The 18,115-nt window shown below is 48.5% G+C and overlaps 8 protein-coding genes across 8 annotated transcripts; 4 read left to right on the top strand and 4 right to left on the bottom strand.

Annotated features, from left to right (window-relative positions):
* Window positions 1–9: 9 nt before the first annotated feature.
* On the bottom strand, window positions 10–2,142 carry F5147DRAFT_759182 (uncharacterized protein). Its single transcript, XM_041440434.1, has 3 exons — window positions 1,698–2,142; window positions 1,480–1,647; window positions 10–1,424 (listed from the first exon to the last, which is right to left on the bottom strand). The coding sequence occupies exons 1-3, from the start codon at window positions 1,913–1,915 to the stop codon at window positions 158–160; spliced, it is 1,653 nt and encodes a 550-aa protein (XP_041295845.1). The 5' UTR covers window positions 1,916–2,142; the 3' UTR covers window positions 10–157.
* Window positions 2,143–2,893: 751 nt separating this feature from the next.
* On the bottom strand, window positions 2,894–3,674 carry F5147DRAFT_608036 (uncharacterized protein). The gene is made up of 3 exons (XM_041432372.1): window positions 3,359–3,674; window positions 3,259–3,301; window positions 2,894–3,207 (listed from the first exon to the last, which is right to left on the bottom strand). Exons 1-3 carry the CDS (start codon window positions 3,648–3,650, stop codon window positions 3,093–3,095), a joined length of 450 nt encoding a protein of 149 aa, XP_041295846.1. The 5' UTR covers window positions 3,651–3,674; the 3' UTR covers window positions 2,894–3,092.
* Window positions 3,675–3,762: 88 nt separating this feature from the next.
* F5147DRAFT_631334 (uncharacterized protein) lies at window positions 3,763–5,859 on the bottom strand (the record flags this gene model as incomplete). Its single annotated transcript, XM_041432797.1, has 8 exons — window positions 5,800–5,859; window positions 5,413–5,752; window positions 5,242–5,356; window positions 5,017–5,193; window positions 4,692–4,963; window positions 4,388–4,640; window positions 4,159–4,327; window positions 3,763–4,101 (listed from the first exon to the last, which is right to left on the bottom strand). Coding segments are annotated over exons 2-8 (1,413 nt in total), but the record flags the coding sequence as incomplete, so codon positions are not given.
* Window positions 5,860–6,754: 895 nt separating this feature from the next.
* F5147DRAFT_571185 (uncharacterized protein) lies at window positions 6,755–6,992 on the bottom strand (the record flags this gene model as incomplete). Its single annotated transcript, XM_041431035.1, has 2 exons — window positions 6,755–6,865; window positions 6,915–6,992. Coding segments are annotated over 2 exons (189 nt in total), but the record flags the coding sequence as incomplete, so codon positions are not given.
* A 1,180-nt stretch (window positions 6,993–8,172) lies between these two features.
* Window positions 8,173–10,371, top strand: F5147DRAFT_681040 (Cys/Met metabolism PLP-dependent enzyme-domain-containing protein). Its single transcript, XM_041436345.1, has 13 exons — window positions 8,173–8,335; window positions 8,391–8,505; window positions 8,556–8,581; window positions 8,635–8,677; window positions 8,731–8,858; window positions 8,909–8,927; window positions 8,986–9,004; window positions 9,053–9,207; window positions 9,259–9,355; window positions 9,408–9,473; window positions 9,527–9,770; window positions 9,818–10,115; window positions 10,168–10,371. The coding sequence occupies exons 1-13, from the start codon at window positions 8,319–8,321 to the stop codon at window positions 10,237–10,239; spliced, it is 1,299 nt and encodes a 432-aa protein (XP_041295849.1). The 5' UTR covers window positions 8,173–8,318; the 3' UTR covers window positions 10,240–10,371.
* A 476-nt stretch (window positions 10,372–10,847) lies between these two features.
* F5147DRAFT_681044 (Cys/Met metabolism PLP-dependent enzyme-domain-containing protein) lies at window positions 10,848–12,973 on the top strand. Its single transcript, XM_041436346.1, has 13 exons — window positions 10,848–10,955; window positions 11,011–11,125; window positions 11,176–11,201; window positions 11,251–11,293; window positions 11,353–11,480; window positions 11,532–11,550; window positions 11,608–11,626; window positions 11,677–11,831; window positions 11,883–11,979; window positions 12,032–12,097; window positions 12,151–12,394; window positions 12,442–12,739; window positions 12,792–12,973. The coding sequence occupies exons 1-13, from the start codon at window positions 10,939–10,941 to the stop codon at window positions 12,861–12,863; spliced, it is 1,299 nt and encodes a 432-aa protein (XP_041295850.1). The 5' UTR covers window positions 10,848–10,938; the 3' UTR covers window positions 12,864–12,973.
* A 280-nt stretch (window positions 12,974–13,253) lies between these two features.
* F5147DRAFT_681046 (zinc iron permease) lies at window positions 13,254–15,509 on the top strand. The gene is made up of 10 exons (XM_041436347.1): window positions 13,254–13,421; window positions 13,494–13,580; window positions 13,653–13,739; window positions 13,796–13,907; window positions 13,965–13,999; window positions 14,051–14,538; window positions 14,588–14,663; window positions 14,719–14,922; window positions 14,988–15,392; window positions 15,449–15,509. The coding sequence occupies exons 2-9, from the start codon at window positions 13,508–13,510 to the stop codon at window positions 15,179–15,181; spliced, it is 1,269 nt and encodes a 422-aa protein (XP_041295851.1). The 5' UTR covers window positions 13,254–13,421; window positions 13,494–13,507; the 3' UTR covers window positions 15,182–15,392; window positions 15,449–15,509.
* Window positions 15,510–15,715: 206 nt separating this feature from the next.
* F5147DRAFT_681049 (uncharacterized protein) lies at window positions 15,716–17,346 on the top strand. Its single transcript, XM_041436348.1, has 2 exons — window positions 15,716–16,301; window positions 16,354–17,346. Exons 1-2 carry the CDS (start codon window positions 15,774–15,776, stop codon window positions 17,278–17,280), a joined length of 1,455 nt encoding a protein of 484 aa, XP_041295852.1. The 5' UTR covers window positions 15,716–15,773; the 3' UTR covers window positions 17,281–17,346.
* Window positions 17,347–18,115: the final 769 nt, after the last annotated feature.

Genomic DNA, 18,115 nt, shown 5'->3' on the forward strand with positions numbered 1-18,115 from the left:
TCGGTGTCATGTCAGATCCAAAAGTCGTTTCGTGTCATTTCAAGACAGACATCAGGGATTCTGTATATGTTATAAGGGATAGTTACGTGTATATTATCAGCTGAGATGGGAGTCAAACAAAAAGAAACCGGTTACTTCGGATACATGTCCCCATCGCCTATGCATTTATCTTAGCTTCAAGCTCATCTCTCTCCAAAGCCACTCTCTCAAACTCCTGGTAATCCCAGGCACCTGTGTTCGGTTCGCCATCCCTCACCCATCCAAGGGCAGCACCAGTCAACCAAGCTACGCGCAAGAATACGCTCCCATCAAGGAACTCCCACTCCGGAGCTTCGAGCGCCTTGCACTCATCCTTTGCGAGTTCAAGGCCACCAGGCAACAGTGGTGTGTCAGGACAACTGATTGCCGGACTTGAGGACAGTGCCTCCGACATGAAGCCGGCCTCACGGTGTCCGTACAGTATGGCAAAGTGCGCAAGCGCACGCTGGCACTTGCAGAGATGCTCATTTGGGTGTACGATTGTGTTCTGTAAAAGGGGGTACCATACGTTGGGTGTCACCGCATGTGGACTATCCCCGCCGAGTAGTGTACATGCTGCTGGCTGGGGTAGAACGCCAGGGAACGTGGTTGGGTACTTGAAGTGCGCTGGGGAAGGGAGGGGCGCAAGTGGTGCAGCGAAGAACTTGCGCAGGGGGAGAGCAGGGCGTCCACGAACGAGCCACCAAGTGATGCCCGCGAGGAAGTGTGCACGTAGGAGTAGAGACTGGCTTCGGTATGAAAGGTGGGCACAAAGAGACGGGAGGAAGAGGCATGCAGTGACGATGTGCATGGTGAAGAAATCTGCACGGTACTCCTTGTCCTCGCCGTCCCAGCTACTGACGCCGTACATCAAAGTGCTTGCCCATACAAGCTCCTCGAGGTGGCGATTGAAATCTTCCTGGCTGTTGATCTCGCATGTCCACATCTCTGCGTAAGAGTTGATGAGCTCGCCGTGCGACACGAGCATAGCCTCGAATTCATGCTTTTCGAGGCTACGCGTCCAGAAACGGCTATCGACAAGCATCTGCGAGAGGATTGAGAGCGCATGCACGTGCGATTTGGGCCTGTACTGAGAGTCCGGGTTTCCAGGGAAAAGTAAACGAGAGACTAAGACGGTTGCTCGTGCAGGATGAACGCTCGCCTGAGCGAGACCTTCAGCCAGCATACCAGGAAGTCCGAATTCTGCACCGTAGCCGGTGTGAATAAGGGGATGGATGAGAATTTCCACGAAACGGTTAAGCATTTCAGGCTGCTGCTTTCCCGATGCGAGAGAATCGTTGATGTTGTACTCCGAAGAGAAAATGTACTTTTCAAGGGTGCTTGAGATGGTGGCACCCGGGGCGAGAACTACTTTGTGGTAATAGTCCAGGTATGCATTATAATAACTGGGTCGCGTTTGTGAGTTATTTCGACTGAGATGTAGGAGGTATTCAGGCTTACTTTTCGTCGCCGAGGTAGTCATGGAAGTTGTCATCTGAAATTACTACACGGTCAGGTGCCTGGAAGGCATCGCGCATATGGTCGAGGTGAGTGTCCTCATATGCAGCTGTGATCAAAGGTCCAGATGCGCCAAGAGCCCAAATGGCTAACAAGTGGTGGGCTGCATGGCTGAATGCAGTGTCAGGGTTGTTCTGCTACGTCATCTTATGAGCACATACTTGTGAAAACTGTAGTAGTTGAAGAAGACATGGCTGCGCTCGTGATTATCTTTGAGCGTCTTCAGCAGTGCAGCAGTCGGCCCTGGACCGGCATTTGGTAGACGGGCTGGTGCAAGGACTGATGGAGGGGGCGCTGGTGTAGGAAAGAGGCGTGCCAGAACCTCAGCAGAGGATGGTGAAACAGGGATTGGATTGGCGGGAGGAATTGTGTTGACCATGATGAAGTTGATAGTGAAGTGACTGCCTCTGGCCTGGTATTTATGTGAAACCGCAATCAGAGACTCCGAGTCTGGGATGACACCGCATGATCGAGATAGAGCGGTAACGATTTCTTTAGAAAGGTTAGTGGCGAATCAGGCAGTGACGCCGGCAATAACGGACACAGCCTATCAGCACTAAACAACACTTAGTCTGCGGCTTGTTGACTACAACAGCGACCGCAAGGTCTACGCCGCTGCGGCCGCGTGACGCGTGTCCCACGCGTCAGTCAGCAACATCTCTGCCTACGGACCTCCCAGGACGTCCGACTCAACATGAGTGAGAGCTGGGCTGGACATCAGAACTTCCTGTAACCTCCAGTTCTCCCAGCCTGTGCACGCGCTACCACCTCATTTCACGCATTCGTCGTCTCGCACTGGCCTCAGTATTTCCACACCATGTCCAACATACTTTTTCACTTCACCTCCACATCTGGCGCCAAGTCACGGAATCCATCTATGTATCAATCAATACCCACTGGCACATCTATATACATTCCCTCGGCAAAATTTCATACAGCGTTGATAATTCGCATTTAGCTCTCCGCACATACTGGTATTGCATCAACGTAGTCGTCATCGTCCGTATCAATGCGAGCGTGCCACATTTTATTGATCAATAGTCTGAGCGACGTCTTCTCGGTAGAGGTGAGAATGATATCCTTGCATATAGGATTGATGCTCCCGATGATCAAAGAAGGTAGAATCCTGGAAGGTAGGTTTCAGAAGGGTGGGGTTTCGGCATCCAGCTCTTCCTCTATGGTGGATCTTTGGTGACGGTTCGATTTGCCGTGTTGCCGCGTATATTTTCAAAGTCCGTTGTGTGTACTGTTGTATTTACTTTTGTATTTACCAAGATCATCCCAAATGTCACGGTCACCACGTTGGGCAGCGCTGAATATACCATCTGCATGTCTAATTTCTAAATAACGGATCATCGATGATCGATGATCGATCAACGTTCAATTTCCGCCGTTCGACATTCAAATATTCAACGTTAATGCCAACATTTGCTCTGCCGCTGTTTGCAGAGGTACTTTATAGCACAACATCAAGTGAAATTCAATATGTGACTAGTAACATCGTGCTGCCCAGGTGTTTCCGTCACGACGACGCGATTTCCGTCTTCCTATCAAGACTACGATAATGCTTGCAAACCGAAGGCACGGCAAAATTGGTTGCACTGGTGTTCAGATCGGAAGTTCTTGAAAGCAGCTGTGCAGTTTCCGTCGCCAAAATTATTCACAAAGTCTCTAGTTCATGTCAGTCAACCAATAAGACAGACCAGCTCAGCATCAACTCACGAGCCCGTTATGACTTGACAGTCAGTAAGAAGATCACCGGAGCCTAGGTCAAGATACAGTCAGTAAGTTTGTCGAACGATGACTGCACAACCAAACTAACCCTGAAAATCAGAGAGGTAGACCATCTCATTGGAGAGACGATACTGGATGTGTTGCACGAAGCACAGGAATAGTCCGATTTCTGCTTCTTTGCTGTCCAGGATACGAGCTGGAACAGCCGAATTGTTGTTAATATACTTAACAAATGTACCGCTAATCCTCTCTTCAATAAGATAATTGGCGCGAGAGTCGCTGTCGTCAATGTCAACAGGAATGACAAGTGATGCACGAACAAGTCTAAGACGTGGCACCAGTTTCTCAACATCTTTCCGCACTTTGCCTGTCTTGAGCATCTGATCGACAAACGTATATGCCAGCTCATCATCAGTCCAATCAAACTCATAGAAATCCGACTCTGCATCATCTGACTCCTCATCTGAGATCATCTGAGATCTTCTCAATGCCCATATCACTGCCCGGACCACTACCTTCAACAAACGGCGGAAAATCTACAATAGGTAAGTCCTCGGAGCCAATAAGGTTGTCCCCATCACAAGGAAGTGGGAGTTGCGCCGCAAGAAGTTTGCGAATCCCTTCATCCCATTCAATTGATTGGAAACACATCAGAAGGTCAGCATAGACATTCCAGACATTGTCCCCAGTTACCGGAGGTGATCCAAGCTCCGCCATGAATATGGAGGCTTGTTGAGAAAACTCTTGCGGAACTAGGAGGAGAAAGACAGGGTGGTCCGGAGGAGCGTATATCTGTCGCATAGCATCAAGTGAAGAATGGTCAACTTTCACCTAGGAAGAATGTACCTTTCAATCAATCGACGAGACACAAAGATAGCTAGTACTTACTGAGAAGTCACAAGAATCATATTCTTCGGCATGGTAGAATATGTCGTTTGGACGACCGTGCGGAAGGATCTTGTGGATATTATGGCGAGGTTTGACATGATTGAACCTTTCTGCAAAGAGATCGAGCTCATGCTGGAGCCATGGAATAAATATATAATGAAAAACGAGCCTTGAATACTTGATGCTTAGTGCTCAGCGAGAAAGAAGGAAATCAATATGGTACTGCTACCTTTCCAAGGCGTCATCAGGATTATAGATTCCTGTGGTGAAGCCATATTCTAGAATATCTTCGAATCCTGGAGTCCAGCGTCGTCGTAACTGGCTCCAAAATATTTCGGGCTTGATGTTGCGATGTTGGCCCTTGAATTTGTGTTGTAAAGTGCGGGCAAGAGCTGGATCTTGCATATGACGAAGTAAGGTGTGACCATTGGCAATGCCATTATTTTCACTTCCAGGGTCACTCTGGGTTACAAGGGGCATAGCTAGTAAAACCATGTTTCAGTTGGCAAGTGTAGCGAGATAGTCGTGCTCACCACCAAGGGCTTGTACAGTATCACAGTACCATCCACAAATAAGACGGGGGTTACGGTTGGTCCACCAGATCTTGATCCAAAGTATGCGTCCTGAGAATGGCTCGATCGCAACATGCAGGAAGAGCTGAAACCGGCGCCACTTGTCGTGTTGATCAAATACCCAAATATCATTGACGCCTGCGGTCCAGTAAACACTCCTCTTCAGGCGTCGACTCTTGCGAGCTTGAACATCTGCCTGATGGTGGAGATTCATGTAGCGAAGAATCAACTTTCTTTTCCCAAAATACTATGCGTCAATACAGAAATATGAATAAAGAAAACACACCTTGACACGGTAATCTTTTCTTCGTGTATGAGGGTTTGCCTCATGTCATGCGAACCCTGCTTTGGGAAGCGTGCTCGCACTCGCTCGATTGCAGGACCAATACTTGCTATGGTATGGGCTTGCCCACGAGCGGACTTCAGCCCCCACTGAGAGCGCCGCTTTTTCAGGAGGTCAATCCTAGGTCATGTATTAAGCATGCTTTCAGCTAGAAAAAAAAGAACTCACGAAACATTGTATGCATCAGTATCATAGTATTTGCGTAGGCGGGAAACGATTTCGGTGTTACTGTACCCCTTCGCCACGAAATCCTCAATAATCGGCCTGATGAGATCATCAGGAGCTTGAATAAGCGAAAATCAGCTGGGAATGAACTACTAGCACAGATATGCTACTTACGGGCAGGAACTCGACCGTTCTTTCCAAGTGTATTCGGCATCTGTGAAAGTAATTCAGCAGGAGAGACAGATGGTTTTGGACCATCCATTTAAACATCGTCGCTAAAAACTCGTCCGCGGGTTTGAGGAGGTCCTTGGTTACAGTCTGAGACCTTCTGGTCCTGGATCCTCTTCCTTCCGAGTCCAATGAACAGTTTCGAAGCTTCCGTCCTCAGATCATTGACTGTTCACTCCGTCCGGTTCGGGTTCTGGCCATCTTAGTTAGTTAGGGGATGGTGAATGGTAAGTAGTGCAGAAAGTCGCGTCGTCGTGACAGAAATGCCTGGGCAGCACAACAGCTACTAGCCATGTTAAATTTCACTCGATGCCGTTACCACTGATTCCTGACTGCTATCAAGTACCTCTGCAAACAGCGGCAGAACTAATGTTGGTATCGAGCGGCGGAAGTTGAACGTTAACGTTGAACCGTGATTAGAATTAGACAAGTAGAAGGTATATTCAGAACGTTGATCCGTTATTTGGAAATTAGATATGCAGATGGTATATTCAGCGCTGCCCAACGTGGTGACCGTGACATTTGGGATGATCTTGGTAAATACAAAAGTAAATACAACAGTACACACAACGGACTTTGAAAATATACGCGGCAACACGGCAAATCGAACCGTCACCAAAGATCCACCATACTTCCTCTGATTAACTTTGTCAACTACTAGTAGATCAATACACCGCCGGGGCCATCACGGATCAGACATTGACGCCAACCCCCCGTTCTTTGCCAAGCAAAATATGATGCTGATGTAGCGGCCGTCTCGTTCCTCGTGGAAAGGGACGTCGGATTCATTGTTATGATTTGTCTGATGATTTGGACATACGGCAGCGAAAAGAGTGCGACAAAGCGAATCCAGGAGATTTGCATTGATACCCTGTGGCATTGAGTCGTTTGTAATAGCCGCAAGTTCTTTTCGAGTGTCCGAAACAAGTCTCAGTGCGGCATACAGGACTCAGGAGGGTTTATATTTGTTGTCGTCGTTGTCTTCGTCCATACAACGAATGAGCGCATTGATAAACTGGCAGAACTCCATAGTCCATGCGTGGCGCTCAATGCAAGCAAAGCATCTCCTTCCGATTCAAAGCCCTCGCCCGCTTTATTCCCCAGATAATCAACAAGCCAGTCGAATTCTTCAGGGTGGGGCTTATTCCCGTTATTGTGAGACCACTGCAGGACACCATTCCAAGTTAATTCCTCGCTATACGGAAGTGAAAGTCTTTGGTCCAGTCCATGGACAACCACTGTTCTCAGAGGGGTGCGTACATTGGCCCGATGTGAAGCGTTGTCCCAGCTATTCGGCAGTAATTTGGACCAACTTTAGCATGAAGACATTCGTAGTATCTCCAGGGTCGGGTTGCATGCTGCCGATGAATGAAGAGTTGACAGCTGATAGTAGACCAGCCTGATGCACCTTGTTAGATTGGCATTTAAATACATTGAAACGAACGCACAAAAGTGAGGACAACGCCCATATCATCATTCGCCCGGGCCAAGAAGTCGTCATCATACTCGTCCGAAATTTTCTTGTATGTCGTTCAGAACTTCGAATTAACGGTATCTTGGCCGTGTTCTTCCGCACCAGTAGACCCTGGAGAGACACCGATGGTATTGGATCTTTGAGACAATGTAGTCAGATATCAAGTGTAACATGCTGATCAGTTAGCACCCACGTCTTCTTAGCGAGGCCTCCCTCGGTGGACACGAAAAGTTCTTCGCTCGCGACATCTGGCCAGATCACATCCCTGTAACTCCATAAGCACTACTCTCGACCCAGCCTAGCTTACTCGTTGAGGAGGGCGGGTACGGGATCAGGAGGTGAAGACACCTTTTGCATGTTGGTCTACGTATGGTGCGGTGGAAAATCTTCCATTTCAATCGGGTTGCTTATCGGTTCATAGTGCAGGGACGATTGCCAAGATGTTGGTTGATATAAGAAGCGTGTGCTTCAGGAAAACTTATCCATAAAAAGGGCTCTGCCTATGCATTAGCCCATAATGGTCGCTTGTTAGAGGACATCCAGGAAATGCTTTATCACGAGGAGCTTGCGAAGAGGTAGGGCATGCCGCAGTATTAGCTACTTGAATTAAAGCAGCTGGGCCGGAGTTAACGAAGCGGCAGACTACTAAGACGTGGATTCAGATAGAGCGGCGGGTTGAACCAATACAATTTAACGTTAGAATATCAACGGTAATGATTCAGAAGCATCACATTGGCGCCACGGGTATGTATATCACGTCAAGCGGAAAGGGCCGTGCGCGAGTGTACGCCGATCTGAAACCTCTCTGCCTCTGCAAGTCACACCAATCGATACTGCCAATGGATGATCAGTTTAGCTGCAGGGAATATGATTGGTATGTACTAGCTATGGATGTGGGTCAACTTCCGTCAAGATACAGACATATCCTCCGATGGGAGAACTTGGCATTCCAACAGAAGATCCATCTCTCCTGAACAGCCTTCTATAGAAGCCAAGGAAGGCCCATCGACGTTAGGGCTCTGCTATCTGATTTACCATTGATGAGGCCTGAACTCAAGTTGGACTCGGAGCTACCGACCTTGGGAGTAGAGAGTCACAAGACTCACGAGTTCAACAGCTTCCGTGCCTATCGGTCCGTGGTTCTTCCACTCTGTAGCTCCAATGATCCAAATTCTCTCTCACATGTTGTCTTAATTCCTCGGCCAGGGTTATACTTGAGCTTGAACTCGTGATGTAGTAATATACTTGCGTGATTGATCGTCATTCCTATATTTTCTGACACACCGCGATACTCAGAACCTTGAATATCATATTTATAATAGGGCAGTCGGAGTCTGCACGCAATCCCACTTATCTCCCATTCCAACATCAAATTGTGATGGCTCAAGCAAACAAGTGAGTGCCGTTTCTCGTTTCAATGTCTTTCCCAGTCCTTAACTTTTGGTCAAAGGCCCCAGGAATTCGAGACGCTGCAGTTGCATGCTGGTCAAGTTCCTGATCCTACAACCAATGCTCGCGCAGTTCCTATTTACGCCTCCACGAGCTTCGTCTTTAACGACTCTAACGTTCGTCACTTTGCACCAAGATTTGATTTAGGGGCTCATCACAACTTCAGCATGGCGCAGAGCTTTTCGGTCTCAAGTCAGTTTCATCGAGTATGACAAGCGAATTGAACTTAATGGAACATCATACAGGGCTTTTGGACACATATATTCTCGTATTGGCAACCCCACTGTCGTACGTGATTCTTTCATCGATCCCTCTACAACCAAATACTTCTATTCATACAGGATGTCTTCGAGACTCGAATGGCTGCCCTTGAAGGTGGCGTTGCGGCCGTCGCAACAGCCTCCGGACAGTCTGCCCAATTCCTTGCTATTTCCACCATAGCCAGTGCAGGCGACAACATCGTTTCAACGTAAGGCCCATCTTTCAGGTCCAGATCCCCGATTGACATCTTGGCAACAGGTCATATCTTTATGGAGGGGTAAGTCTATTATTTTTTGGGGTCGAGGTATTATTTTAACTAATGTGGTCGCTTGAAGACATACAACCAGTTCAAAGGTTCGTTTGTCAGTGTCTTACCAGTATTATGACTCATACGGTGTGCAGTAACGTTCAAAAAGTTTGGTATCGGCGTGAAGTTCGTGGATGGCGATGATCCGGCGCTTTTCGCAGCAGCAATCGATGAGAACACCAAGGCAATTTTCGTCGAGAGCATTGGTAACCCAAAGTATAACGTTGCGCCCATTCCTGAGCTGGCGAAAGTGCGCATGCTAATCATCGTCAATGGACCGCTGCTCATGTTAAGTCAATAGGTTGCACATGATCACGGCATCCCCTTAATTGTGGACAATACGTTTGGAATTGGAGGATACCTCATCCGACCCATCGATTTGGGCGCAGACATTGTTTGTGAGCATATCCCTCACGTAGGTGATCCGCAGCTCATCTGTATGGTCATCAGTGCACAGTGCAACCAAGTGGATCGGAGGTCATGGAACGACGATTGCAGGTATTGTCATCGATTCGGGTGCGTTCACTTCACGATCGCTTTCAATCTGCATGACTCATCTTTTCTGTCAGGCAAATTCAACTGGGCACGCTCCGGCAAGTTCCCGTCGTTCACTTCTCCCTCCGAGGGATACCATGGCTTGATCTTTCACGACACATTCGGTGCTATCGCTTTCGCTATCAAGCTTCGCGTCGAGCTCCTCCGTGATTTGGGTCCGGCCTTGAACCCATTCGCCGCATTCTTGCTCATTCAAGGTATTGAAACGCTTAGCTTGAGGGCTCAGAGACACTCCGAAAACACTTTAGCGCTTGCTCAGTAAGTTGTCATGCATTGATCCGTGAGGAAACTTATATTGTTTTTAGGTGGCTGTCAAAACACGAGAAGGTCGCATGGGTTTCTTATCTTGGCCTAGAGAGTCACCCCTATCACGAGAGGGCGAAGAAGCTTCTCCGCCCAAACGCCTTTGGCGGTGTTCTCAGCTTCGGCGTCAGGGGCGAACTTAGCGTGGCAAGCACGGTTGTAGACGGCCTGAAATTGGCTAGTAATCTCGCAAACGTCGGTGATGCCAAGACCCTCGTCATCCACCCTGCGTCGACGACGCACCAACAGCTCAGTGATGAGGAACAGCTGTCTTCAGGGGTCACGCCTGATTTGATCCGAGTGAGTCATGCTTCTGATGGAAATGTTCAAATTTGACTGATTATTTGGGCAGGTGTCCGTGGGCATCGAACACATTAACGACATCATCGCCGACTTTGAGCAGGCTTTGAGGCAAGCACCCTGATTTTCAAGAAGGAAAGAGATATGTAATAGTACTGTTCCCTACATAGTATCATTTGGACACGGCTGTCAAAAAAGTTACATGCATTGTTATAGAGTCTTACCGACTCTCACTGATTTGCCGAATTAAAGGAATGAAATCGCTCAAAATTTACCAGGTGAGTGATGCATGAGAGAGGAAACAAATACGGCCAAGTTGATTAAGTAAGATTATAAGTAAAATGATGTACTTTTGTCGAGCGATCTACTTACAGCCACCCTATTGTTTTCTTCCTCCCGCTGCCGCCTGCGTCGTTCCCTTCGCGTGCGATGTACTTTAGTTGTCCATTTTTATAGTAGTAAGCAGCTCTGGGTGACCAGTAGTACCGTTCTCAATACTATTCACACTGGCGACATCCCGCATATTTTGATACCTAATGCGCATCGCTGTGCAGTCTCCAGTGAGCGCGTGCATGTGGCAAACCCATTCTATCGCGTGTGTTTCTGAGCCTCTTGGATTGGGAATTAAACACCCCTAGGATCTAGGCGGGCGGCTGGAACACCCTCAGACTGGACCTAAACTTTCCGTAAGGTTTCATCACAGTTGAGCAATGTTTGTGATGATGTACCACTGATACTCAGAACCTTGAATATCATATTTATAGCAGAGTAGTCGGAGTCTGCACGCAAACCCACTTATCTCCCATTCCAACGTCGAATTGCGATGGCTCAAGCAAACAAGTGAGTCACATGTCTTATTTCAAGGTTTTTCGCAGTGGTTAACTTTTGGTCGAAGGCCCCAGGAATTCGAGACGCTGCAGTTGCACGCCGGTCAGGTTCCTGATCCTACGACCAATGCTCGCGCAGTTCCTATTTACGCCTCCACGAGTTTCGTCTTTAACAACTTTCAAGTTGGTCACTTTGCACCATGATTTGATTTAGGGGCTTATCATCACTTCAGCATGGCGCGGATCTTTGCAGCCTCAAGTTAGTTTCATTGAGGAAGGCGAATTGAACTTGATGGGACATTATACAGGGCTTTTGGACACATATATTCTCGTATTGGCAACCCCACTGTCGTACGTCATTCTTTCATCAATCCTTCCCTGCAGCCAAGTACCTACCTCTATTCATGTAGGATGTCTTCGAGACTCGAATGGCTGCCCTTGAAGGTGGCGTTGCAGCCGTCGCAACAGCCTCCGGTCAGTCTGCCCAATTCCTTGCCATATCCACGATAGCCAGTGCAGGCGACAACATCGTCTCAACGTAAGGCCCAGTCTTTCAGGTCTAGATTCCCGATTGACATCTTGGCAACAGATCATATCTCTACGGAGGGGTAAGTTTATTATTTTGGGGAGTCGAGAGGTTGTTGTTTTAACTAATGAGGTTGAAGACATACAACCAGTTCAAAGGTTCGTTTGTCAGCGTCTTCCTACCATATCATGACCCATACGGTGTGCAGTAACGTTCAAAAAGTTTGGTATCGGTGTGAAGTTCGTGAATGGCGATGACCCAGCGCTTTTCGCAGCCGCAATCGATGAGAACACGAAGGCAATTTACGTCGAGAGCATTGGTAATCCAAAGTATAACGTTGCGCCCATTCCTGAGCTGGCAAAAGTGCGCATACTAATCATTGTCGATGGACCGCTGCTCATGTTAAGTCAATAGGTTGCACATGATCACGGCATCCCCTTAATTGTGGACAATACGTTTGGAATTGGAGGATACCTCATCAAACCCATCGATTTGGGCGCAGACATTGTTGGTGAGCATATCTCTCATGTAGGTGATCCGCGGCTGATCTGTATGGTCATCAGTGCACAGTGCAACCAAGTGGATCGGAGGTCATGGAACGACGATTGCAGGTGTTGTCATCGATTCAGGTACGTTCACTCCGCGATCACTTTCAACCTGCATGTCTCATCTTTTCTGTCAGGCAAATTCAACTGGGCACGCTCCGGCAAGTTCCCGTCGTTCACTTCTCCGTCCCAGGCATACCATGGCTTGATCTTTCACGACACATTCGGTGCTGTCGCTTTCGCTACCAAGCTTCGCGTCGAGCTCCTTCGTGATTTGGGTCCGGCCCTGAATCCATTCGCCGCATTCTTGCTCATCCAAGGTATTGAAACGCTTAGCTTGAGGGCTCAGAGACACTCCGAAAACGCTTTAGCCCTCGCTCAGTAAGCCGCCATGCACTGATCCATGAGGAAACTTTTATTGTTCTTAGGTGGCTTTCAAAACACGAGAAGGTCGCGTGGGTTTCTTATCTTGGCCTAGAGAGTCACCCCTATCACGAGAGGGCGAAGAAGCTTCTCCGCCCAAACGCCTTTGGCGGTGTTCTCAGCTTCGGCGCCAGGGGCGACGTCAGCGTGGCAAGCACGGTTGTAGACGGCCTGAAATTGGCTAGTCATCTCGCGAACGTCGGTGATGCCAAGACCCTTGTCATCCACCCCGCGTCGACGACGCACCAACAACTGAGTGATGAGGAGCAACTGTCTTCGGGGGTCACGCCTGATTTGATCCGGGTGCGTGATGCTTCTGATGGAAATGTTCAAATTTGACTGATTATTTGGGCAGGTGTCCGTGGGTATCGAACACATTAACGACATCATCGCGGACTTTGAGCAGGCTTTGAGGCAAGCACCCTGATTTTCAAGAAGGAAGGAGATATGTAATAGTACTGTTCCCTACACAGTATCAATTGGACACGGTCGCCACAAAAGTTACATGCACTGTTATAGGATGTCACCGACTCTCACGTCTGCCAAATTAAAGGAACGACATGGTCGATAAAGCGCTGAAAAGTGCCATTCCTGGCATCTTTATCTTACGCAACTCTGTACTAGTGGTAGTGGTGCTGAGGCGAGTTATATTCTTGAAAAATTAAAAGGCCATGGCCTGAGGACAGCTCGAGTGCCGAGTACTGTTCGGGTAATATCAATACTAGTACTGTGCATGTGACGTAAATTATGTTGGTGACTGGTGAGGTCCCCAACTAGTGAACCTTAGAAATAATCATGGCATGGCGGCCTTTGCCACATCGCTGCCAAATATTTTCTTACCCACCTACTACGCCTCTAGGCTTGAAAGCGCAGAACACGACCCACGAGGCTTGCATTGAACACGACCGTCGAACGACGACGAACTCACAATCCGGCGGGAACTAGTATTGTCATTTTGGTGACCAGCCAATCGGATACTAATACGGTACGCACCGTGACAAGGTCTAGGCACTTCACCATAAATAAGCTCACCATCCTCGTCACTGCATGAACACAGACGCTGTGTCAGGTATGTATTCAAATGTAGAACTCGTAGGTTCGCGCATCAGCGCAATATGCATTATTTTTGTTGTATCTCTTGTCGGTACGTTACTGGTATCCTCATGAGTAGCACTTGCTCTCTCCGAATCTTGCGATACTAGCTACTGTTTATTAGCATCATCATTTCCTTTGCTCTCGAAGCGCCTCACGTTTCTTCAAATCCCTCGCATCGTCTTTTTTATTGGAAAACACTTTGGAACAGGTGAGATATCACTCAGTCTGGAATATCAGTTTCTGACATTATCATTATATCACCAGGTGTCATCCTGTCCACAGCGTTCGTTCATCTCCTCCAAGACTCCTTCGAGGCTTTGAACAACCCAATTCTACGCTCACAGTCGAAGATAGGGGATTTTACTGGTCTCATCGTGTACGTCACCCTGTCATTTCCCGCCTTCTCTCTGTAACAAATATATCCATTCTATAGATTGGCCTCGCTTTTATCCATCTTCTTGATTGAATGTGCGTGTCCTGTATCGCCACAAAAATGAGCGCTCACTGATCGGCTCTCAGATGTATCCACTTCATACGTAGACCGGCTCCATTCATACGGTTCACCGACTCCATCTCCACGATCGACTACCCCGATAACTGCATCGACACCCATCTCTACGACACCTACCCGTCGCGTCGATACGCCTAAGCCACTGGAAAGCTCTGCTTCCCAATCTGAGCGCACGCATCTCGTACATTCTTATTCCCCACAAAGCCCTCGACGAACGCGATCGTTCTCGTATGGGTCTACGAGTCAGCCGCACAGGCACGATTCCTATTTCTTCGAAGGACATCATAGACATGAGGCTAGGTGCTCCCATGATACGCACCATGAACGCGGATTCAAGTTGTCGTCATCATATGACCCAGAAGAATTAGAACAGGGTATCGTGACTGACATAGTTCATGACCGGGTGCTGCAGGCTGAGCATGGGCATTCACATACGCTCGATTCTGAAATAAAAGAGGTTCAAGTCGGAAAGAAAAGGCAGATTGTCGGCATTCTCGTGAGCGTTGCACTTGCTCGAAGTCTTCGTGGATTAATTCGCTTTCTAGGTGTTGCAATTAGGCATCATGATACATTCTGTCATCATAGGTCTAACACTAGCGATCACTCAGGGCCCCGAGTTTGGTGCGTAGCTTTATTCACTTACGTTGATCGATATCGAGTCCAAATTTTATTACAGCGTCACTCCTCGTGGCTATTATTTTTCACCAGCTTTTTGAGGGGCTATCGCTTGGCATTCGGATAGCATCTCTTCCTTCGTCGGACGATGGAGGCACTAAATATATGGCCATTTTACGATCTACCCTTATCGTGCTTTTTGCAGTTACCAACCCTGTGGGCATTGTAATTGGTCTTTTGGCATTCAGGCGGGGTCATGACGTCGGTACGTCCCACTGTGATATTTCACATCCTTGTTACCTTTTCTGACGCAGCCTCACCTCTCGACAGTGGAAATGCTCCTCATTCAAGGAATCATGTCTGCAATTTCAGCAGGGATGTTGATGTACGCCGCGTGTGTCGAGATGCTTGCAGGAGACTTCGTAATGGACCCGATTTTGTGGCGTAGCGAGGTTTGGAAACAGACGCTTGCGTTGGGAAGCTTGGGTGCAGGAGTGGTGGCTATGGCACTCGTGGGGATGTGATGGTCGGCTTTAGTAGTACTGGGCCCTGGCAATTGCCAATAGACCGTAGTCGAGAACATCTTAGTCGGTAACCTCCTGTTACCTATCTCTCCATGACTACTTTGACATCTTGCATCATTTTGCTGTATTTACTGTTGGCATGATTGAACACGGACATAGACTGTCTGAGCTCAGTTTCTTTATAGGGAGATTTGCTTGCAATAATGTGAATGTGGGTCGGACAAACTTCCGCGCTTGCCATTCACTTGTGTAGCTAAAAGCCTCTAGCAATCCCGCCGTGGAGAAATTATGCTCTCCTTCCAACAACCTTCTAGTGTGGCATCCTAGCGTACGTTGATAGTAATCGCGGCTCACCTCGTGACTCACAAGCTCCGACTCGGACTCAGAGCACCGCGTTCTACTTGGTCGGGATAGCAGTGCCTCATCTACAAAAGCACGCCCAGAAAAATAAACATCGTGGAATAGGTCTGGATCGTATGCATAGAAGACTGTCAAATGATCCTCCTATTCGTAAGAATTGTTTCAAACATACCCTCTTACTTGCATCCCTAGGCGATACCAGTCGGACGTGTTGCTAGGAAAGGAAATCGCAATGAACAGACGCCTATTGATATTCGTGGCAGCTTGTGTTCCTGGTTCCTCTTCTACCCCATTCATCCACCTGCTCTGCATGCCTACCTGGACGATCATCTCACCGTGCGAGAAAGACTATGATCATCCAATGCGCATGTACATATTTCGGGTCATGCAAACTGTCTACCGCATGTTGGACTCATCGAATGAGCCGTCCTCAGTTGACGAAGGAAAACACATCGCGACCCTCGGATACGCGATGTCGCAGGAAAAACCAGGATCTCCTGACCTATCGAGTGTTGTGATCCATTTTCGTCTCTCCACGCAATCTGTTACACAATTTGTTGTCACCACCAGTCCTCTGCAGTTCGTTGATATGGCGCGGAACATATGCATTCCCGTCCCGTGCGATCTTGCGGTTTCGGTCATAGCAGACATTGATGAATTCGTATTCGCGAGGTCGACCTCCTTTCGTGAGTTGAACAACCCCGGGCCAGTGGAGGAGTGTGACCTTGCACGTAGGATATGGAAACAGGTGCAGGCGAAGGTAAGGTCTGATCGTACTCATTCATTGTCATAGTACGAATTAACTGCTGTAGAGATACCACAGACGGCTTTTACAACAAGAGGTTATTGGTGACATAATAGACATCGCCTGTTTACGAACACGCTCTCCGCGATGTTCTATATGCGACTCCAATCTTATCCACTGCAACAGCTGTCAGGTCGCATCGTGCGAGTCGGATAACTGTCCAGGATCCTCTGAACCCCCGCTCACATGGTGCAGCAGGCATGAAAAAGAGGTGTTATGTTTCCCATGTCTTGAGGAGTGGGGGTGCACGGGGGAGATAGAAAAGTGTCCTGCGTGTAAATCGTGGTGTTGCACGAGGAACATGTCATCGTGTAACGGTCATCCCATCGACATTCAGCTTATTCCTGGCTTACCCGGGAGCAAGTCCGTACTTCCTAACCTGATCGTCGCATACGCCAAATCCGAACGCGTCCACTCTCCGAAGCGCGGTTGCTGCATGAAATGCGAGCTCCCCGGGTGGCGGAACTGCAACAGCACGTTATGTTGGTCTAAAACGATCTGCCCAGAGTGCGCAAGCGGTGGTGTGGCATGTCTGTGTCAGGAAGTATGGGCATGCGACCTCTGCGCAGAGCATAGTCCGGGGGTCGTCATTCGCTGTCCGCGCTGCAACCGGCCGTTCTGCAGCTCTTGCTCTTATATCGATGAATGTCAAGAGTGCCACCGCGCGCACCTCTGCTATGACTGCGCTGAAGAAGAGTCGGATGTGGACGACGGGGTGATGATGGAACGTCCTAAATTTGTCGCGTCGTGCGGGAGTTGTCAGGCGAAGGTATGCGATCGCTGTGTGTCGGATTCGGCCTTTTCGTGTTCGGGGTGCTCGAAGCGGCTTTGCACGTCGTGCCGCATGTCGTTGTGTGATGACTGTAGACAGTGGTCTGGGAGTGATGATGAGGAAAGTGAAACTAGCGGAGACACTGGCGCTCTTGACGTTTAAGTACCCCTGTGAACATCACATTGTATTATTTTAAAAATTATGTAATATCTGAGTGATTTTCAAGCACGTGACCTAGACGCGTTGCGGCGTAGCAAACAAAGCATAATAGCTTCTATTTACATGCCTTCTTGCCGTGTCATCCGCCACCCGACCTTTACGATTTCGATAAACCCAGGAGGAATATCGCGACTGACGACATCATCCTCATGCCAGCGTCTTTGATAGAGCGGCCAAGACGGACTACGGAGATGACCGTCTCGGCCATGCTGGCTGCGGTTGGAATGGTCATATTTAAGATCCCGCAGGCGTTGTTCAAACTTTTGGGAAAGATTTCCTTGTATTCATTTGTCTTAACTTTCCACCTGGCCTTCGTGATCTACCACAGTACCAAACCATCAGGTGATGACGCAAGAGGGTCTCGTAAGCCTGAGGAGCCAGCAGTGTCAACTCGCGATTATCGTTTCTCGTCGATCAGGCTCCCGAGTAGTGTTCTTGGCGAATTCGTCTCTTCCAGCAATGAGGGAGATACCTCCTTTATCACTAACATCCCCTGTCCACGTTCGAGAAGTTCGACTACCTCTTCCGAGATTGCGAGGCACTCTTCGAGCAACACCTCCGTAGTAACGCTTGTCGAAGTAAGTCTCATAAACATACGAGTGGTTAACGAGGCTAAGTTGAACCTAAAAGATTGATCCGTCGAAGGAAGTCGTAGATGCCTACCCGACAACACCAATCCCCACCAGAAAGCATGGCACCATCTTTCCCGATAGTGAATGGGCCACCATGAATGCTACGCAGATTCGCAGGATTCGTCGGGCCGTAAAGCGCGTTAAAT

Source organism: Suillus discolor (assembly GCF_016758755.1).
Source record: "Suillus discolor strain FC423 chromosome Unknown F5147scaffold_12, whole genome shotgun sequence".
NCBI lineage: Eukaryota > Fungi > Basidiomycota > Agaricomycetes > Boletales > Suillaceae > Suillus > Suillus discolor.